This window comes from Acomys russatus, chromosome 25, assembly GCF_903995435.1.
Source record: "Acomys russatus chromosome 25, mAcoRus1.1, whole genome shotgun sequence".
NCBI lineage: Eukaryota > Metazoa > Chordata > Mammalia > Rodentia > Muridae > Acomys > Acomys russatus.
The window spans coordinates 2,857,287-2,879,577 of record NC_067161.1 but is presented as its reverse complement, the minus strand read 5'-3'; the positions used below and the strand labels follow the sequence as shown (position 1 = coordinate 2,879,577).

Below are 22,291 nucleotides of genomic sequence, written 5' to 3'. Positions count from 1 at the left end.
GACCTGGTGTGCAGCTGTGGAGTGGTGTGAGAGCTTTTCTGTTCCTCTCACCAGCTCACCTCTGCCAAGGGTTTCTGTTAGGGCTCCTCTTGCCCAAGTCAGAATAAAGCCTGGTGAGGGCATGTGGCTGCTCTCCATTTCCCGGGTCACACCACAGCTGCACACTGGGTCACACCACAGCTGCACACTGGGTACAAGCTGTGCCTGCTGCTGCCCCTTCAGATGATCCTCATGGGCAGCTGCCTGGCACTGTCCTAGGTCCTCCCACGGCCCCCACTTTGGGGCTTACTTGAAGGGCAGGTTTCAGAAAGTGCTGGAAGATGCCATATGGAACTTGGGATCCTGGCATTACTGAAGAGCATGGCCTGAGTGTCTGCTCCACACTGCACCTGACCTGCTGTTCCCAGCTGGCTTGCTCAGGAGCCACAGCCCTTTCAAGACCCTTGTCCATCCAGTATGCCCAAGGTGTGGTGCTAAATGGGCCTTAGAACACGAAGGCCCACAGTCCGCCAGCTCAGGAGCTGCTGCAGGCTGCTGCCTGGGGGAAGAGGAGCAGGGTTGCTTGGATTCCTCCTGTTCATGAGACAGGGATGTGGATGTCTTCTCACCCACTTCTCTGGGAAGGCAGGTTGAGAACCTACAACTACAACAGGAAGCAGCCTTGCTGTTGCCTCTTGGCACAAGCTGGGAACTTGATTCCTCTCAAAGGCTCAGTAGTGGCCTCTGTGGAAATGGGAGACTGCAGGCTGGATATGGCCTGAGCCTGTGCCTGACTCACTAAGATGGTGGTCATGGACTTGCCCCTCTACAGGCTCTGTGCCTCAGTTTCCCCTTCTATAGACAGCGCAGGCAGACAGGCAGGCTGAGGCTGAGCTGTGCCGGAGCTACGGGAGCTGCAGTGTGACAGTTCCTGGCGTCGCTAGTGGGAGTTAGCCCTGCAGTGTGACCGTTCCTGGCCTCACTAGTGGGAGTTAGACCTGCATTGTGACCGCGACTGGCCTCACTAGTGGGAGTTAGACCTGCAGTGTGACCGCGACTGGCCTCACTAGTGGGAGTTAGACCTGCAGTATGACAGTTCCTGGTATCACTAGTGGGAGTTAGACCTTCGTAGCCTTGTGGCCTGGCTCACTCTCTGCCTCAGGTTCTTACCTGTGAAGTGGGGCTCAAAGTCACAAAGACCTCATAGGCTCGAGGGCATTAAGAGAAATGCTACCTTGAGATGTAATCTGAATAAGTTAATAAAATACAATTAAAAAAAAAAAAAGAAATGCCACCAAGTGTGTACTTTTTCAGAGTGCTGTTCTGATTGCAGTCACAGCCTAGCTCTGTGTTCAGAGTCTCACTTTAGTCCCCAAAGGATACGAGTTGGCAGTACAGATATTACTACAATTGCCTGCCCTACTTTGTGGCTTTTATTTTTAAACTTTGGAGCCTCAGAAAATTCAGTTTGGAGAAAGGGAAGCGGATTAGGTTATTTTTGGCACAATATCCTCCATCCAATTTACGGTTAGTGAGAAAAGAAAGTAACAACATCCCTGTAAGAGCAGAGGTGTGGTGACAGTCCATGGTAGCTGAGGTGACTCATCTCACCGTGGCGCCACCCATCCCAGTGACAGCTTTCCTGTCTGTGGGTCTGGTAGTCACACAGCCATCCCTCTAAACTTTAAAGCATGTGTCTAGGGTGACCAGGAGTGATTCTGTCACAGTGTCATCAGTGTCTCCTGCAGAAGATTCCAGTCATAGGTCTGAGTGGCCCAAAGTCCCTGCACTGCTCCCACTTGAGGTGACAGGTGAGGAGGCCTTGGAGTTGGCTGACCTCTTAGTGGGGTCCCAGGTGTCCGGCCTTGTGTCATATCTAGGGCAGTCAGCCCACACCAACTCCGCGTTGAGCAGTGGTGTAGTGGGAGCAAGGGGACAGTGTGCTGTGCGCTGGGGTCAGGGGTCATTCTTCCCAGGTGTGTGAGGAGCTTGGGGCACCTTCCTTTGCACTGCATTCTAGCCCTGCTGAGCTTCCTGGATGTACAGAATGCCCACACAGCCTGGATTGCCATCCCTGGTAGAGTCACCATTGCCACTAGAGTAAAATGTGTCTCAAAGCTCCACAGAGGGGCCTTCAAACATGCCTCCAGCCTGAGTAGCAGGCCCAGCCTCAGGAAGGGACAGGCTCAGGCTGCAGCTGATGAGCTAAGTCGGCTGTCCAGGCTGCCCCTGCTATAGAACACTCTCTAAAGCTCAGGAGGTAAAGAGTTGATGGTGGCTTGGAGCCCAGAGGCTCTAATGGTGTCTCCTGACACTCAGCTGGGCGTCATGAGGCAGCAGCACTACTGGAAAGCACTTATGTGGCAAGGGAGGGCTATGGGACCTTCTGGTCACCCTTAGTCACTTGCTTTTCCTGGACTCTTAACTCTCATCCAAGAGGCCAAGTTTCACATTGGGGCCTTGATTGAATACACCTATGGAAATGGTGTGTCATAGAAATGGTCTCAGGACAGTCATTAGTCCCTCAGGCTTTGTCAGTCAGCCATGGGGTGGGCTCCACTCACTCTCCCAGTGACTCTAGGGATCAGTCGTAATGGCTCGTTTCCTCTACTCTCCCCACAACAGGGGCAGGAAAATGGGGAACCAGTTGGGGGAACGAAACTTGACTGAGCTTCCACAGACAACTGCAGGCCTGGACTTTATTGATGTAAGACTGCATGGTTCAGGTCCTCTGTCATTGGGGAATGAAATGGTGGCGTGTCAGATGGGAAAGGGGCAGCCTCTGGATGACGACCCATAGCTCTCACCCATGTGGACTGTGGTGAGCAGGGAGGGAGCTGTCATGCCCAGCCAGGCCTCCTCATCACCTCCTGTGTCTTCTAGGCCATCCATTGCTGCTGGGCCACCCCAGTAAGAGATGGAACCTTCCCTGGCACAAGTCACTTCTCAGAGGGGCCTGAACCCCAGGGACAAGCTGAGTTACCAAGCAGTTGGGATAGTTACCGTCTGACAGTGAAGGGCTGATGTGGGCCTCCCCTAGGATTATGATTTGGGGGGATTAGGCCCCACCTTATGCATTGAGATTTGGAGGGGCTGTACTTGCAGTTCTCCCACGGGCACCCATAACGTGGAGATGCTCACATAATGTCCAGTGGGACTGTAGGATTGGTGCCACAAGGGTAGACGGCAGGTGGTAGGTGCTTTAGTCATGAAAACATGTTTCCTTCCCATCCCGTGTTCAACCCCAGAAGGATGCTGAGACGGGAATATGAATACTAGATTGATCGGGTGGTAATTATAAACAATCACCGCGAACAAGAGGGAAAAAAATCTTTATTTCCATTTACCCACAGGACTGCTGGGATTCAAACTGTTGTTTTGACTAAAAAATGAACAAAACATGATGAGAAAATTAGAGATGTTTGAGCAGCTACCATCTCTGCTAAAAAAAGGGAAAGCTTTATACAGATACGATTAGGAAATCAAAGGGTTCAAATTAGTCCCAGCACTCACAGGAGGACCAGGCTCATTTAGCTTGCCCTGGGCTCTGTCAGTGTTGTAGCCCAGGCCAGCTAGGAACACAGCCCAACATAGCACCTGCCCTCCACCAAGTGCAGGGCATGTACCTGGTGCGTGCCAAGCAGATGCTGACAGTGCTAGGGCAAGTCAAGTCCCTCCCTGGGGTTGGGGACAAGGATACTGAGTAGCCCAGGGGGTGTTAGGCACACCAGCTCATGATTGCTTCATGTGGGAGCAGGCCTGGTGGGGGCTCTGTTACTTGTGGCTAGAGAAGACCTCAAACATAAAGGGACATGGTATATACACCTCACAGACAGATCTCGGCAGGGTTAACTGTAGGGGCAAAGGGGACACGCCAGTGCCAGGACAGCAGGTTACAGATGGGGGAATGGGAGACACTGGGGTGGGGAGGGGGAGTTTGAGCATAGAAGGTGAAGCAAGGTGACTTTAGGGAGGTGGAGGGGTGGGGGTAGCTCTTCAGCCCCCTGATGTGTTTAGAATGCAGTACTGAAGGTCTGGGTGTGGATGAGAGAGTAAGCGTGGTGACATCACAGGCGTGCAGGGTTAGAGGCACAGAGTTGCCATTTAATAAATGGTGACTCGGAGACAGGAGATGGACTTTGTGAGGCATAAACTGAGGGGCTGTCCTGGTAGAGGTGGCTCCTGGCACCATGAGCTGAGGACAGAGTAGCCTGGAGGAGTGAGGACAGAGTAGCCTGGAGCACAGGACTCATGGCTGTACCTGGGAGATGTCAGTGGGTGAAGAGGGACCCGTGCAGGAGGTGGGGGAGGACACCCCCAAGTGAGGGAGAAGGTACAGTCTTCACAGGACCCTCTGCCTCCCCGCTGGTGAGAATAAGAGCTGCTGGGTGGGAAGCAGGCGGCCCAGCCATGCTCCTGCGTCTGCGAGGAGTCTGCCCTGTGAGGCTTAGAGTAGGCTCTGAATGGTGCCTTCTCGGCCTGCCAAGTGGTTGCAGCCCAGAGTGTCTGGATACTGCAAGCGTGGCGTATTAGAGGGGTTGGTGCTGGCCAGACCCGGGCAGCTGCTCACCTCATCCTCTCCGGCCTCTGTCCAGCTGTCCGTGGCCCAAGCTGGTCCCCATCGTGGTCTTTAGGGCTGTACCCTTGGCCTGTGAAGTCGTGGCAACATCAGTGCAATTAGGTGTTGCCGCAAATGGAAGTCTTCCCTGGGGCCATGTTCTGCCTTTATAACTTCAAGGTGTCAAAGGCTTTATCCAAATGTAGCCAATTGTGGGTGGGGACAGGCGCTGGCAGGGTTTGCCAGAGGCACTGTGCTTGAGAAGCAGCTGCTGTCAATGATGGCCCTGCATGGCTGAGGTGGGCAGGAGAGGGCCATGGGGCATTTCTAAGGTAAGTGCCTAGATGCTCTGATGCTCATGTGCCCTCTCTGAACTTGGGTTCCTCTGCCCTGGACCTCAGACCCTCTTCAGCACTGTCAGTGAATCTGCGCAGGGAATGAGAGCAAGGACCATCTTACTTGGGTGAGTGGCAGCAGGCAGGCTGATGTGACAATGGCTGACAATGGCCGTAGCTCAGCTGGATTGCATAGGCACCCCTTTGATGCAAATGGAGGCCACTGTGTTAGGTGCCTCTGCAGTGACCTCCCAGGCTGGTGGTTGAGCTGAGGGCAGCATGTCTTGAAGATTGCTCCAGAGCTACACTGCCAGTAGAGCAGGGAAGCTTTGAAGACCAGGGACCTGTTGGCTTATGTACGTCTGTGGCACTGGAGCCAGTACCTGTAGCTGATACTCCTTTAAAATGGCCCACGGTGACCTCAAAACCTGGGAGCCTTCTCTGCTCCCCAGGCCATAAAGAAGGGGAGCCAAGCTGAGAGGCTAGAGGCTGCCCTACCTGCCTGGCTGTGAGTCCTTTCATGGGACTGTCCACCGCAGGGGTTTCATCCTGTCCTGCAGGTCCTATAGATAGCAGAAAGTAGCTGTCCCAGGTCAAGGCAGAGCAGGGAATCTGTCCCAGGTTTAAGCTTTACAGAGTAAGAGCCACTGCAGCTACTAGCAGTGCCCCAACAATTACTGTTAAGGGCACGGATAGATATATTTGTTGAGCCTGTCTCTTAGGGCATTTAGGAGGGTCCTTGCTTTGTTTGCCCCATGGGAGAGCTGTGGATTGTGAGCCAGGTGGCAGGCACGTTGCCAAGTGTGGGAGTCCCGCTGCTGCTGTGGTTCTGGTTTTTACGGGGCTGGAAATGTGCATTGCACACATTAGGCAAGTGTTCTTTCCTTGTGCTGGTTAGGCGAGGCACTGATCCACTTCTGCCCCAGTTTATAACTGGAGCCCCTGCTCTTGGACTTTGAAGATAAGAGGCCTGGACACTCACTTCAAAGAGAGAAGAAAAGAGCAATGATTAAAAGGCAGGAAAGGATCTTAACCAGAATTGCCATTTGTAAGCATTGGCAGTTGCTGGGATACTGATGTGAATTCTAGGGTTAAGCCTGGGCTCAGGGAAATCCTGCATTGTTAAGCAATCCCAGGCCCACTGTGGTCTGGTTGAGCAGTGCTTGAGTCTGGTTCTACAAAGGTGGCCCCAAGGAAGTCTAGCTCCCATGAGATGACTATTCTTGCTTGTGGGGTCCCATGGTATCTTCAAGGGTCTGCTGTTCCTGAGATCCAAGGTGGCTATAGGTTTAGGAAAGTGATAGAAGACTGAACCTCCTTCTTGGAGGTCTGAAATAGGCTGTAAAAGCCAACAGGTGACACCAATCTCTGTGCCATTGGCCTAGAATAGGGTAGGTAGGTTAGCCAGCCCTGGTTTGCAGAGAGGTGCAGAATGAAGGCAGAGCCACCTTCAAAGAGCAGTTGGTGCCAAGTGGGATGGCAGGTGGATCTGTTTGGAGCCAGCCTGATCCACATCATGAGTTCAGGCTCCACAAGGCTACATGTCTCAAAAAGAAAAGTAATTTGTAGGAGCCTGTTTGTATGCTCTGTAGCCTCTGGTGTTCCCTGTGCAGCCCGGGTAAGGGAAATAGCCAGTGATTCCACAAGAAGGGTGGAGGCCAGTGTAGTCCCACAAAAGCAAGGGCCCAGGGCCGTGTTGGACATTTCACAGCACTATGCCCTCACCGTCCCCAACAGGGAGATGGGCCTCTTGCCCAAGCACAGTTCTGTGTCTGGATATGGCAGTTGTCACCCAACCATAATGTCTGGGGAACACCCATTGGAGATGGGACCCCTGCAATCATGAGAGAGCACAGTCGTGTTGGGAGTCTATGATGGCCTGTGTCACAATGACAATGGGTAGGTTCCCCTGTTCGTGAGTGCACTTCTTCCCTGCTTGACACCCTCCCATGACTCCTGGGAGCCTTCTACCTTCCAAGACCATGACCCCCAGGACAGTGCTGGTTCTAGGGAGTCAGCTGTAGTTGGTCTCTCTTCTCGACCTCTGGTCCTTTTTTTTTTTTTTTTTTTTTTAATTATTAATTTATTCTTGTTACATCTCAATGGTTATCCCATCCCTTGTGTCCTCCCATTCTTCCCTCCCTCCCCTTTTCCCCTTATTCCCCTCCCCTATGACTGTTCCTGAGGGGGATTACCTCCCCCTGTATATGCTCATAGGGTTTGATGAATTTCCCAATAGGCAATTTTCCCTTAGGCTGCTTACAGTCACTCTACCTGAGCCAAACCATGGAAGAAATAATTTAGGAACCCCATTCGGTTTCACCTCAGAAGGAACCTGTTGTGGTCAAGGTCAAAACACAGAGTGTCCTGCTGGGGTGGGAGGGCACCTTCCTGGCTCTCAAGCACACCATGACCCTCCCCCTCCAGCACTACCTGAATACCACACTGACTCTGGAGCAGACAGGATGAACCATCCAGTGGGCCTGGAGAGGAGAGCAGTTGAAGACAGACCAAGTTTTCACTGCCCGTCCTGATGCCCGCAGTGCTCGTTTGGGCAGCAGGAGTTTCTCTAGCACTGTCAAAGGTTTCACACTCAAAGGAGCCAGCAAGGACAGGCCTATTCTCCAGATTTGCTGGGTCATCTGGGAACAGAAAAGTATGACTGTAATAGCCAACACCTCAGGCCAGGCCATGTAGAAGGAGCAAGAGTGTGTGTGTGTGTGTATAATGGGAAAAGTGAGTCAGGTTGCCTGGGAACTGTGATGGTTCAGCCATACTTGCAGGGCATTGGCTTTAAGTTGACTGGGGTGGTTTTGTGGGAACAGCAGATGGGAAGTCCTGCATGAGGCTCTGGACTGCTCACACACTTACTCGTGACACTCGTGTGGATCTGAGAAGGTACCAGGCTCCCTGGGCCACTTGTGCTTGTGTTAGAACCCAGAAGCAGGCCCTGGAGCCTGTGCTCCTCATCACCACAGTCCTCCTGACCCACGCGCATCTGTGGAGCCTGTGCTCCTCATCGCCACAGTCCTCCTGACCCACGTGCATCTGTGGAGCCTGTGCTCCTCATCGCCACAGTCCTCCTGACCCACGCGCATCTGTGGAGCCTGTGCTCCTCATCGCCACAGTCCTCCTGACCCACGCGCACGTGTGAAGCCTATGCTCCTCATCACCACAGTCCTCCTGACCCACGCGCACCTGTGGAGCCTGTGCTCCTTATCGCCACAGTCCTCCTGACCCACGCGCACGTGTGAAGCCTGTGCTCCTCATCACCACAGTCCTCCTGACCCACGCGCACCTGTGGAGCCTGTGCTCCTCATCGCCACAGTCCTCCTGACCCACGCGCACGTGTGGAGCCTGTGCTCCTCATCGCCACAGTCCTGACCCATGCGCATGTGTGGAGCCTGTGCTCCTCATCGCCGCAGTCCTCCTGACCCACGTGCCGTTATGTCCTGGGTGGTACTCTGTGGGGACAGGCAGGTGACTGGCCATTTGTAGTCAGATGCCATTGAGAAAAGGACACCTCCCTGTGCTTTGAAGCAGCAGGCCATGATTCCTTTCTACCCTGTAGCTGAGCAGCAGAATCAACACCTAGAAGTTTCTATTAGAAGGCTGAGAGGTGGCTCAGTGGAGGGCACTTGCTTAATGTGCACCAAGCCCTGGGGATCATCCCCAGGACCACAGGGAAAAGAAAAGTTTAAGACACAGATCCACTCATCCACTCATCCAGCAGAGCCCATGTAACAACCCTCCCAGAGCCACAGACATGCAGGGCCTGACCTTTACCAGGCCTTGTCTCAGAATGTCGGGGCCAGTCTCTAGGAGGAAGCTCAGCGAGGCACCATTGGAGCAAGAAGCAGGACCAGCATGGTGCCTATTTTCCATTTTTAGAGTTAACAAGCAAAACATTGTGTAAGTCTCTCTCTGTCTCTGTGTCTGTCTGTCTGTCTCTCTCTCCCCGTCTCTCTCTCTCCCTGTTTCTCTCTCTCTCTCTCTCTCTCTCTCTCTCTCTCTCTCTCTCTCTCTCTCTCTCTCTCTCTCTCTCTCTCTCACACACACACACACACACACACACACACACACACACAGTATAGTACATAGCTCTAGAAAGATATGTGCAGAACAAAAAGCAGCTGCTCCCCAGAGGCCAGGCTGGGGGACACACGTGCCACTTACTTCTGAGCTTTTCTGTTTCAATTTGCTCCACTTTCTGTGCCACCTATTTCAGGAAATAATGAAATAAAGTAAGACATTTCAAAAAGACCCTGGGCTGAAGAGCTGAGATAGCAAAGACAGAGGAAGCAATCTCTTTGGCCACGTTTCCTTTGCCTTCTGAGGAAGTGCAGAGGTCTTTTATGGGCCGCCTTCTTCTGTCTGAACACTCTTGCTCTAATAGCCTTGTTCTGGAGGATGCCTGGGGAGGAGGCTCTGAAGTCCTCAATACATTTAAGTGGTAATAAACTCTGAGGTGAGCAGTGCAGGCACAGATTATGGGGGCCTTACCCTGCACTAAGCAGTTCCTCAGCTGAGCGCTGACTTCCAGGTGAAGGCCACAGAATGCTTGGCTTCCAGCTGTAGCCTTGGGTGAGACCACATCTGAAATGAAGAGTCCGTGGTACACGGAAAGCACTGTAAAGCACCCGGTACCCTCCTAGCACGGCTGGCATGCCTCTTCTAGAGAGTCCAAAATCACTTCTCAAGGTGCAGACAGTTCCACCAAAAAGCCTCCTTAACTCCAGTGATCACTCAACTATTCTCGTACCGGTTGGTCTTTGTGTTTCTAGAGCTGCCTACGTTTCCTGGCTCCCAGCCCAGGGCTTTCCAGCAAGCTTTAAGTCAGTCTTGCAGTTTGGCTTGAGCACTGTGTTTGAAGTCTGGGGGCTCTGGAGCACACCTGGCCTGAAGGCCCAGGACAGACCCTGGTGCTAGGGTCAGACCCCAAGGGTATCAGCTCAGCATCCTCCTGTGAGATGCAGACTGTTGTCTTGTGAGTCTGTTTGCACCTCCTGCCTGACAGGGCTCCCCAGGTCTGAGTGAAGCTGCTTAGGGCAGTAGCAGAGCCTCCTCTTCCCTCACCGGCAGCAGAATAGCACATGGGCTTTGGGTCGCCGTCTTGTGTCTTTCCCAGCGGGAAGGTGGAGGCCTGTTGCCAGGCTGTCTGGATAGCAGGCTGGAAGAACCATAAGAAGTGCCCAGTGGAGAGTTAGGGGCTACAAGATTGCTCAGGACACACAAGGCGAGGTGGCATTTAAGCACCGTCTGCCTGCCACTGGAGTGGATGGGCCCAGGACCCAGGCTGAAGCTGTGACGTTCAGGGGATGGATTTGATACTTTCAGGATTGCAGAGTGAGGTAACAGTGAAGCCTTTAGGACACCAGGGTCTGTTGTGGGCCCACAAGGCCCCAGCTCAGCATCAACATTGGGAAGTGACTTTCCTGAGAGACACCCACTTAAGGCTGGAATCAGGACCAGAAGCCGTGTTTCCGAGATGTCCTTGACTCTCTTCTGTTTCCCACCCCATCCTAGGGATGCCTGGGTAGCAGACACACAGCCTGAGCAGCATTAGGCTCTCCCTGTAGCAGGGTCCCCTTCACACCTCTCACACCTATTATGGCTGCTGACCCCATAAAGCCAGGGCTTCCTCACTCTCCTTTGCTATCCCCTCTGCCGGGAAGACCCTTGCTGCAGCTGACACCTGTTCTCCTCATTTCAACACGTCCCGACCTTGTGCACATCCCCAGTGGCCTCTGCTCCTCACCCTCTACAGAACTGATGGGGAAAGGCTCTTGCCCAGCCTGCAGAGACACAGCTGAAGAGGACAGAGCCCATGGTCCACTCAGAGCAGGGTCGAGTCTGCGAGGGCTCCAGAAGTGCATATACCAAAGGGAATGGGCACATTCTCCATTGTTCTCTGTACCCAGTATGCCACCCTTCCCAGTATGCCACCCTTCCCAGTATGCCACCCTTCCCCAGCTTGGCCTTAAGTGGTAGCTACCCATTTCTCCCACCAGTGAAGCAGATTGTGTTGCTGTTGGCTGATGACTAGTATCAGTGCGTCCCTATTGGACTAAGCAGGGAGAAAGAAAAGCCTAGAGACTGTAGTTCACATGCATTCCTCTTCCCCACGGGAGCCTCCGGGGCATCCTGAGCTGTGGTCGGTCAAGAGTTTTAGGAAACCGCATCTGTGCTTACACCTGCAGCAGGGCGCATTCAGGCCACTCCGCAGCTCCCCCACAGGGCTGTGGGCCATGGCTTGGCCACCAAACACTGGCATGTGCTTTGACTGTCCTCTCAGATGGACGCCCACAGAGGGCCCTGTGGAATATCTCTGCACAGCTGTTGCAACCCTGGCTGCAGCCATCTTGGAGGCATTTCCGCTTTAGTCCTGGGAGGAGGCTTTGCTAGGAGAGGGAGGAAAACGTGGCAGAGTGCTTGGCTGGGGACCTAGTTGACAGGCTCATGCCTGGTGCCTTAAAGCTAGCTGAGACACAACCTGGGGTAGTGGGCCTTCTGGACTGTTTAAAAAATGGGAGACATGGGGCTGGAGAGATGGCTCAGAGGTTAAGAACACTGACAGTTCTTCCAAAAGTCCTGAGTTCAATTCCCAGCAACTACATGGTGGCTCACAACCATCTATAATGAGATCTGATGCCCTCTTCTGCCTGAAGGCACACATGCAGACAGAACGCTGTATAAGTAATAAACAAATACATTTTTTTAAGTGGCAAATGTATGCAGTGATATGAACATCTCATTTCTTCAGGTTACACTGCTGGCCAATTGGAGCTGGTCAGGTAATACCCTTCTGTGTGACCTCTGCTGGTCTCACCTGTGGCTCCCATCTCTATCTGTGCCATTTGCATTTCAACTCTCACTTCATGCAAGTCTCCTTGTCTTGCAGGGACGTCACCCCACCTGGAGAACCACCGAACAAGAACAGCAGGCCCAAAGTAGCTTCCCGCTTCCCTAAGCTATCCCGAGGCCACCCCAGGGAGATGCGCAATGTGGAGCCTCAAAGCGGTGACCTCTGACCTCAGTGGAATCTCAGCCCCCAGCCACTTTATGCTCAACCTATCCATGGCAGCTGTCCCTGGACACCTTGGCAGGATGACCATGTTCCCACAGAGAACACACCCTCCCTGCTGCCACATGCCATCCGATTAAAGTGGTCAGTTTTAGCTGCTGGGGCTCTGTCCTTAGAGCAAGGCATTGCTCACTGGACAGACACAGATAGGGACACTTTCACTATCCCCAGGGTGGCCAGGGATGGTTCTCACCTCCTCCAGTTCTGCCAGGCTGGGCCCAGAGCCCTGGTTGGGACGCACGGCAGGAGGATCCTTCAGGTGCCACCCACGACGCTTTCCCATGCGGGAACTAGAATGACTGTTACTCCTGGATTTGCTGATGCAGCTGCCTGCTGCGGCCTTCGGACGGGGCCTCCTCCTCGCCCTTCCTCTTCCCCACCCAGCAGCACTGCCACATGGCCAGTGTGGATGTGACTTCCCCAGGTCACATCTAGTAGCTAGCAAAGATATCAGTGGTGACTTTGGTCCTCAAAGACCCTATCCCGCCGAGGCTCTCCCAGTGAGGACTGACTCCCTGTGGGGTCCACCATCCAGCACAGCCTGGAAGCCCTGGGGAGTACAGCCCTGCCTCCGACCTCAGCTCACTGGAGACTTGGCTCTGGGCATCGCTGTGGAAGGTCAGCCCTATAGGATCTCAGACCCATCGCCAGAACTGAAAGGAGAATGATTGTCCCCAGAACATGTTTAGCACAACTGTCCCCCAACACATCTCAGTGGGAGCAGAGCGCTGTGCTCCCCCAAGAGGATGTCCTCCTACTGCCCTCATCTCAGGACACCACCCTGGAGTCCAGGGCTCTCAGGCAGAGTAGAATAAGATCAGCTGCTTTGCAGCTCTGCCTTCATCTGCCACCGAGCCTGGGTCCTCTAACTGTCAGGATCCACGGTCAGTGCTCTGTCTCCCTCGGTCAGAGCCTCCTTGCTGCCTTGGTACAGCTTGGAGGAAAGTGCAGAAAGGACCATGTGCCAAGCAGTGCACGCACTCTCCTGCCTGCCCAGGAGTTCCCAGTGGCATCTACCAAGAGGCAGCTGCCTAGGTGACTGTGGGAGGCAGTCTGAGCATGGGCTAGAAGGGCTGCAGCTGAAAACCAGCCCTTGGCCAGTGGTCTGGGGAAGCAGGAGGTTTCCTGGTACCACGGAAAGCTTGGGAAGTCCCCTAGAAACCAGAGGGGACTTCAGAGTGCAGGGAGAGGTCTGAACAGCTCCAGTGCTGGAGGGCACCTCGGGCCAGGTGGGCTGTGCACAGGTGAGGCAGCACATACCAGCCCTCCCTCATGGCTGGGAGGAGCAGGGGTCCCTCTTCAGCTTGCTGGGAAGGGAGGACCCAAGAGGCTTCTCAGCCTTGGAATGCCAACATGGTTTCTCTCGTTTGCCCTAAGATGCCATAGGCGCCACACAAACACCACACCCAGAGTGCGGGCAACTGGACCTAGTAGCCAAAAAGGCCCTGTGAGGTTCCAGCAGCCACATGTCCACCTCCTGAACTGGGGGACTCAGAGTGGAGACACCTCATATTCTGTCACCTCCCACATCCCCCACAGCCCAGAGTCCTGAGTAGCAGGCCTTGGGGGCATCTGTCCCAAACACGTGTCACTAGGAGTCTGGGCTCTCACTGCAAACACAGCTCACAGGACCGACCTTTAACACTTAGCTCCTGAGGTTAAAGCAGAGTCGTCTGGACAGCAGGCGGGCGGGTGGGCAGGCAGGCGAGAATCCATCCAGAGTAGGTGCCTTGGTTTTCAAGAATTAATCATGGGAAACTTGCCCAACTCTGCCATAATGTGAATATAAGAGCCGGGTTCCAGGGACCTTGTGGGACCCTTCGGTTGCCTGATACCTGCCTTCCTACCCAGTCCTCTTCCCCTCACCTTGGGGACTGACCCTGGGGCCTTGCAAGTGCTGGACCCAAGCTCTCCATGCAGCACACCCCAGCCCTGCCCACTCGGTTTCCACAGAAACCCAGCAAGCACTCTTGGCTCCAGGTTGCTCATCTCATTACCTCACAAGAGCATGCGAGCCCACTGCAAGTTGGGCAGAGCTGTGCAGGGTCAGATGACTGAGGTCTGTTCCCACAATGCTCCCCAGATGTGAGGCCCAGGGTCTGAGAGGAATGCAGAGCCTCCAGTGGGTCTGACACAACCCCGCCTCTCCAGGAGACTACTTCCTAACCTTGAACCTGACTGTGGCCTTGGCATTCTTGTGGCTGCTAAAACTTCATCCTTATAAACGTTCACATGTCCTGAGGCCCCAGTCACAGTGTTAGAGGCCTCTGTTCCCGGTCCACCACCAGACTCCCTCCCTTTAGCACCCTGCACCTACACACCTACACCTACACCTACACACACACACACACACACACACACACACACACACACACACACACACCTCTAATATGCTCAGCTGAGGAACTCCTGCTCTGCCCTGCCCTGTTGTACTGTTTAAGAGGCACATAAGAAGGAGCCACCTCATGCCCATGGCAGTAACAGTCCTGACTACCCAACACTCCCACTGGGGACATTGCCACCCACCCCAGAGCCACCTCCTGGCCTGGGAGCTGTGACCAGAAGACAGGTGCCTCCTTATGAACAAGGTCTATTGTAATGAACGTTCTTGAGAAAATTGTGCATTACTTCACTAAAGCTAGTGTTAAATGTTTGCTGTTTGGGTTGGTTCTGCGCTAACTTTGCACAACTGTAGCACTGTATATTTTATCTAATATTTCTGTGCCAAAAACTTCAGCCCCCTGTTGCTGTGACACATGGTCTCCATCTCGCTTCTGAAGTGAAGTCTAGGCAGTGAAGGAGGAGGGCAGAGAGCTGTGCAGAGGCCCTGGGGTCACATCTCGCTGGGGGCTGGGGCCGTGTTCTCTCCTGCGCTGAAGACATCCCCTCACCACCTGTTCTACTGCTGCTTGTAACCTGCTCAGCTCTGCCCCCACCAGGGCAAGACCACCTGACCACAGGGGAGCTTGTTTGTTTGTTTGTTTGTTTTATCAGTAGGATGAGTTGGGAAGTCCCAGCGAGACACAGGACATAGGACACGTGACAGTGGTTTGCTCAGGACCATGGGGTTGCTGAACACCTGGAAAGAGAAGCCAAGCCCTGGGACCTCCAGGGAGCGAAGGTCCTGGTTCGCTCTCTCCATCCGCCCTGGAACGCGCTCCACAGCTGGAGCCTGTGGGTGCAAACACCCCAGAAGTCTGAGCATGTGGTATCCCGACTCCCCTCTTACGTTAAGGTTTACACAATAGAATTTTTAAGCAAATATGTTTAATTTTCTAAAATCTTGTATTAAATTTTTCTTTTGGAATAAGCTGTGGATTTTGTTACAGTCTGGTTGAGAGAAGCCTTTTCAGCGAGGGGATTAAAATGGCATTTTCTAAATTAGACCCTCTTCTCTGCGCTTTCTTTGTCTGGATTATTTGCTGACAATTGGGATATCAGTGGACCATATACACAGCACAGGAACGTCTCTACAGTTTAGAAGGTTCATTTACCACTTCAGGGGACATGCTACACATCAAGATGTGGTGCAACTATCAGCAGCTTGCGTGAATAAAACATTGGGGTCACTTGTAATATTAGATTGATCTTACTAAAGTGGAATGTGGAGTAAAAATCCCACACAGAAAAAAAAAAAAAACATCACCCCATCCTCATGAGGGTCCTGCCCACCTACTGAGGAAACAAGCGAAGAGGTGTGAATTCCCTTTGACTCCTTCCCGGTGTTTCCTACTCGACTGTACTTACCATTTCTTGTGCGACCACGGACCCCCGAGGATGATAGGAACAGGCAGCAAGGCAAGAGCGGCTTGCACAGGCTTTTGAACTTGTAAATCTAGGAGTGGCCAGGGTTAGTCTGGGGGCTCAGACAGACAGACATGAGACAGCCTTCTCTAACTGGTTTGTCTTTAGCCCAGGGAAAGCCACCCTGCCCCCACCCCCATAGGTAAACAGCACCAGAGGTTGATGTCCAGGAGCCACCTTGGCCCTTGGAGAAAGTCCACATGGTGGTGGCTTCTGGTCCAGGGTCTTGATGGTCTCTATGCTCCCAGCCTATGGGATTCAACTCCCAGCTCCTGGTCTTCAGTGAGTCCCGGAAGTGAAGGCACAATGAAGCCACTGAACTAGACCACTCAGGTAGAAAGGTAGGTTTATTGGGGATCTAACTGCCAAGGCTGTGTCTCAGAGTGTGTGTGTATGGCAGGGGGTGGGGTGGGCAGAAAAAAGCAAAATGGAAAAGTCAAGTGGATTTGATATGGTAGTCAGCGGCCTGGGGTGTTGGGGCTGATTCAGGCTGTTCTACTTGACTGGAATCAGATGCCCTTGCCTGAGGTAGTTCCTTTACGGGTAGACTAAGTGAGGTCCTGGCTAAACCTACCTTTGGAGACTCCTAATGCTGAATTTAGGCTACAGTGTGCACAGGACACTCACCAGCACTGCCATTTTGGAGGACCCACTTCAGAACCTAATAGCATCATCGCCCCAAGAATGCTTGTTACGGCCACTGTATCCACATAGAGCAGCTGCTCCTGAAATCTAGACTAGGCCTCCCCGCACCCTCCGCTGGGCTGGGACTGGGCTGTGAGCTTCCAGTGGGACCTGCACAGGTGCTGTGCGGAGCCGTGCGGCCCTTCCTGCTTCTGCTAATGCCTTCTGCTCCATTTCAGGGCGTGGCCCGAGGCTGCGTCCCACCTCACCTTGGGCTTTTCTCCCTGACTGCCTTTGCCCCCACTTCTCATTCTCCTTCTCAGGCATGACACAGCTCTATCTGCCCCAAGCCCTGTGCATGTGCTGGTCCATCCTGCTTTCTGAGCCCCGTTCATTCCTTCCTCTACCAGGTCCAACTTCCAGGTCATTGTCCAAGATAACTTACCGTCATTCACTCCACAACAGTCTCTTATTTTTTAAACTTTTTATTGAAAAACAATTATTTTTCATACAATTTTTCATCGTGTTTTTCCCTTCCCTTGATCCCTCCCAGACCCTCCCTACCTCACTTCCTACCTAGCATTATATTCTTTCAATCTCTAAAACAGACAAAAACAAAATAATGAGACAACCCCCCAAAAAAAACCCCACCCCAGAATGAAAATCAAAATAAGACCAATTCTCTCTCTCTCTCTCTCTCTCTCTCTCTCTCTCTCTCTCTCTCTCTCTCTCTCTCTCTCTCTCTCTCTCACACACACACACACACACACACACAGCCAAACCAAAATTAGACAAAAAGTCTACAGAATCCCTACAGCTCACTCTGCTGGCCCACTGCTCGTGGGCACAGGCTTGCACTGAGTGAAGTGTGGTTAATGCACCCATGAGACTCCACTGAGAAAAGTGCCTGCCTTCGCAGTGTATCGGTTACAGATAACTGCTCGGTTAGGAATGGGATCCCCTCCCTCATCTCAGTGCTGGGCCCCATCTGGCTTGAACTTGTGTGGGCCTCGTGCGTGCTACCACAGTCTGGGTTCATTTGCTTCTGGGCCCTGTGGAGTCTGGCGCTTACAATCTCTTGTAGTCCGGTCCCCTGAGCCTGGGGGACAGATCTTTGAAGGGGATGTCCTTCTTAGGACCCATGCTCCAAGATCCCTCGTAGCAGCCTCTTTAAATCTTTAAACAACTCGGCCCTGTATCTGAGGTTTACTATTTAACCAGCCCCGTGTTTATCCTTTCTCTCTCTAGGTCAGTGGTTCTCACCCTCCCTAACGCTGCCCCCCCCCCTTTAATACCGTTCCTCATAGTGCGGTGACCCCAAACATAAAATCATTTTCTTTGCTACTTCACAACTGTAATTTTGCTATGTAATTTATGGATTGTAAATGTTTGATATACAATATATCTTATATACAACAGCTTTGAGAGGGTCATTTGACCCCCAAATGCGTCGCAGCCCTCAGATTGAGCACCCTGCTCTCGGGGGTAAGGACAGCGTGGGTGGTTCACTTGCAGGGACTGTGCACTCACACCAGCTTCCCTTCTCCTTCTCACCTGCTTCAAAGGCAGAGTCATCTTCCTTCCATTTCACACAAAGCTGCCCATGACAACGCCATCTGACTCTGTGTATCCCAAGGGCAAAGTCTGAGACCCCCATCTCATTCGTTGCATTTGCAGCTGATGTCTGGCCAGGCAGGTGCTCCATGGATGGATGTCACATGCTGGCCGCCTCAGCCTCATCGATGCTAAGGGCCTTATGTGAGATCAGTTCCTCATACCTTCTCCCACCACCATCACCTCCTTATGGGGGTCTCACTATGTAGCCCAGGCTGTCCTAGAACTTGCTGTTTAGACAAGGCTAGCCTCACACTCACAGAGATCCTCCTGCCTCTGCCTCCGGAGTGCTGGGATCAAAGGTGTGTATCACCATGTCCAGCCCTCAAGCGTTCTTGATCATATCTCCTTGTCAGCAAAATTCCTGAGTGTAAACTCTCAATAAAAGGTTGTTTATAAGCTTCAGAAATGACAGACTATATTCTAGTAGTACACTATTTATAAAGTACGTCCAGGAGGGAAATTCAAAAATAATGAGCTTTTCAAAAGTAGCTTTTATTTAGACATAAGCCTTACCCACAGTTTGTCTTAAGCATTCTCTGAGGTGCTTGTACCCCATCTTGTTGGCTGCTGTTAGAGGGTGCTCATAAGATTCATCTTCATTGGCTCCCTGAGAGCATCCTGTCAGATGAAGTGGTGGCTCGGCTGCCAGCTCAGTCCCAGAAGGGCACTGATCTCAGGCTGTCAGCAGCCATGGTCAGCGTGGTGACTGGCTCCAGATGACAAGCAAGAGTCAGATACACAGGGGCTGGAGCCACGTCCACATTCTCAGCTTATCTGTATGTTCTTTGTCTTTTTTTTGCCATCCTTTCAGAACTTTCTATGAAAGATGGAAGCCTTTAGATAGACTGTACAGTTGGGCCGGGGAATAAGACAGGCCGCTTGCATGTGATAAGGTCCTTCCGATGGCCCGCCAGTATGTTTCTGGAAGAAGTGTCGCTAGAGATGGGTCCTAAGGGTTGGAGCCTGGCCTACTTCATAACCACTCTGCTTCCTGTTCCTCTGAGATGTGAGCAAGTTCAAAGTCCCAGCTGCTTGCTCCTGCATCTATGTCTTTCCCTCCACAGAGGGCTGTGTTCCCTCACTGAGCCAATGTGAACCTTTTCTTCCTAAAGTAACCTTTGTCACAGCAACACGAAAAGCAATTAACGGCAGTTACACTTCAGAGAAAATTCAGGGAAGGCCAGAGGGGATGTGACTTGAGTGTCCCCCAGGCTGTGATTGGGGGTTTGCTCACTGGGGTGCAAGTAGTGAAAGATGGAGTGCACTGCTAAGAGGCAGGGTCCCCCGTAAGAGGCCCTTCAGTCACTGGGGTGTGTCTGCAAAGGGATGTGTGGCCAAGCTTCCTGCCTCAGTGTGAGCCTTCCTCTGCATGTGCTGTGCTGCCTAACACAGGGCCAACCAGGCCCCACCAGAGCCTGTGCTACATGCTAAAGAAGCTTCTCATAAAGTTAGCTATCTCAAACATCTTGTTACTGCAACAAGGGGACCCAGGGAAGGACACAGGTGACAAGGACCCAGGGAAGGACACAGGTGACAGAGACTCAGGGAAGGACACAGGTGACAGGGATCCAGGGAAGGACACAGGTGACAGGGGACCCAGGGAAGGACACAGGTGACAGGGACCCAGGGAAGGACCCAGGTAACAGGGACCCAGCGAAGGACACAGGTGACAGGGACCCAGGGAAGGACACAAGTAATGGGACACAGACATGTGCTATGATGCAACACTGGAAAGTCCAACAGACGTTTAGCCCAGAGAAGAAAAGCATAGGTGCACCACAGCACTTGCCCACGGGCGCCCAAGGCTGTCCCTGCAAGCAAACCGGGGTGCCATACAACTGCAGAATGGTTGCTGAACTGAACAATGAAAGCGACTTGAGATGAGAGGCACACTTTGCTTTAAAGAACATAAATTCATTTTGAACAACCAAGGTTAATGAAGAAAGTGAAGGAAGGAGGCAGTTTTTAACTGAGAAGCTTCTATAGGCCAGGCAGGGTGTGGAGGGCTTAGTCACCCACTGCTGATGTGGCCGCATTCACTGTGCTGCACTGCCATCGCCCTCCAGTGTGAATGCATCAGCGCCTTTACTGAGAGCACCCCAGAATCCCTCACAGACATGTTTTCCTGAGGCAGTGCCAGGCACCAGGCACAGGCACACGAGGTTGTCATCACCCATGATGGGGAGTGACAGTGAGTGTCCAACGTGGCGGGCACGTTTATTGCTCTTATTCATGGTTCCAAATTGCATACACAGGTAATAAAATATCATCCTGTGCCATAATTGCACCAATTATGGGTTTTCTGAATTGCTGTTGAATACCAGCCCAAGTACCACATTCATTAACGCTTATGATATGTTTGAGGCAGTATTGGAATACTTAAGACATGGTCTTTCATTGGTCTGGAGCTTGGTGATTCTTTTAGGCAGGCCAACAAGCACCGACTCTGCCTCCCCTGTACTAGGATTACTTCTTGTGCCAGTGTGATGAAGAGTATACCATTAGGGAAGTCTGGGGCGGGGCCTGACCGCTGGAGCTCCTCAGGCAGGGGCCTGACCACTTGCTTTCCTGCCTTGAGGGTTTACAAAGTTTACAAAGGGAGTCCATGGTGGAGAGTGCTTTCCAAGCGTTACTAGGACCTACCCCTACTTCCCGATTTTTTTTTTTCACATGGGTTCTAGAATGAAGCTCAGGTCTTCATGTTTGCAAGCTATCTCCCCCGCCCCCACCTTCCAGATTCCCTTGAATGTAATATTGGCCAAACCCAAATACCACATAGATGGCCGCATAAGCCACCTTAGCTAATCAGGGCCCGAACACTCTCAGCGTCTCTGATGACCATTACTCTGAACCTTCCTGTAAAGTGTGTATTCTCCAGCTTCCAGGGCTCCAAGCTGAAAGGGTGTGGAAAGTGGGTTGCTGTGGGCGTGGTCATTGCTGTGGGCGTGACCGTCGCTGTGGGTGTGACCATTGCAGTGGGCGTGGCCATTGCAGTGGGTGTGGCCGTTGCTGTGGGAGTAGGCATTGCCGTGGGTGTGGCCGTCGACACCGACATACTGTTCATTTGTTGATGCTTAGGATTTATTTGAGGCTGTGTTAGAGTTTATTAAGGGGTTGGCTCCTGAGTGCTGAGCGCTTCTAGCCTCCTCCACCCTAGCTTCAGAGATGCCAGCAGTGTCTCTGCTTCCCATAGATCAGACGACCAGGGTGTTCTTCCCTTGCTGGTGGCAGCGGGCAGAAGTCCTATTCCTCTTCAACTTTTAAGAGAGGGATGGAGCTCTCGGAGGGAGAAATGGTGGAGGCAGATGGCAAGGTAGCTAGAAACTGACACTATTGCAGAGCTGTTGAGGTTGCTGTGTATCCACTTAACAGTGAAGATTCCATACTAGACCAAGAGAGCCCAGCAAGGTGACCTCTAACTGGCCGCTGCTCCATCACAACGCTTATCCAAATCATCAGCCCTGAAACACTGGCCCCTCCCAGCATGCATCTGTCACCATGACACATCCGGAAGCCCTGTAAGAGGACAGAGCTATTCTTGGAGTTCCCTACCTAACTCCCCAGTACCTTCCCGTTGTGGTTAATTTGTAAGTGTGGCCTAATAACTGTTTATTACTAAGCTAATTATTATTACAACAGCAGCGTCTAACCTGCTACAAATCAATGAAAACACAGACACCTGTTATATTTAATTAGAACAAGCCTATACTGGGCCATGGCAGATAGTAACCTTCTAAACTATCTTTACCTCCAGCTCCATCTCAGGCTACAGCCCATCCATGATCCCATCCCTGCATCCGCACTGACCCACCCATGTGCTCCTTTCTCATGCTAATCCATGGCGCCAGTTGACTTCCTTGTCCTCTGATCCTGTCTTGTTCCTCCTTCTCTTCCTCCCTTGTGGTCTCTCCCAAGATCCTCTCTGTCCCCAAAGCCCTCGGACTTTAGCCACGCTTACCCCCATTTTCCTTGCCCAAGTGTATCGGCTGTTTATTGGTCAACAGGAATAAGTTTTTAGGCAGGGTTACATAGCAATGCTTGGGGCATATTAAAAGGTGGCAAGCAGACCTGGAGGTGAGATAGTAAATAGCATCAAAATACATCAGACCAACCTCCAACACCTTCCGTTGGCAATTGCCCCTAAACCTGTTCCCCAATCCCCTGCAGGAACTCCCGAAGCTCCATCCACCGCTGGTGCAGCACAAGGCCTTTCCTCAGTGCATCTCCCGTGCTCTCAGCATTCCTGAGCGACACCTTTCCTTGACAAACTCTAACACCTCTTCAAATGCT

At 52.4% G+C, this 22,291-nt stretch overlaps 1 protein-coding gene across 3 annotated transcripts in view; it reads left to right on the top strand.

The window, feature by feature from the left end:
• Snx29 (sorting nexin 29) overlaps positions 1 to 12,196 on the top strand; it is a 386,740-nt gene extending 374,544 nt beyond the window's left edge. For all 3 annotated transcript variants that reach the window (XM_051167340.1, XM_051167339.1, XM_051167341.1), the window contains one exon: positions 11,774 to 12,196. In XM_051167340.1, coding sequence (XP_051023297.1) covers positions 11,774 to 11,903 — 130 coding nt within the window. In that variant the 3' untranslated portion in view covers positions 11,904 to 12,196. The remainder of the gene's footprint in view (positions 1 to 11,773) is intronic.
• Positions 12,197 to 22,291: the final 10,095 nt, after the last annotated feature.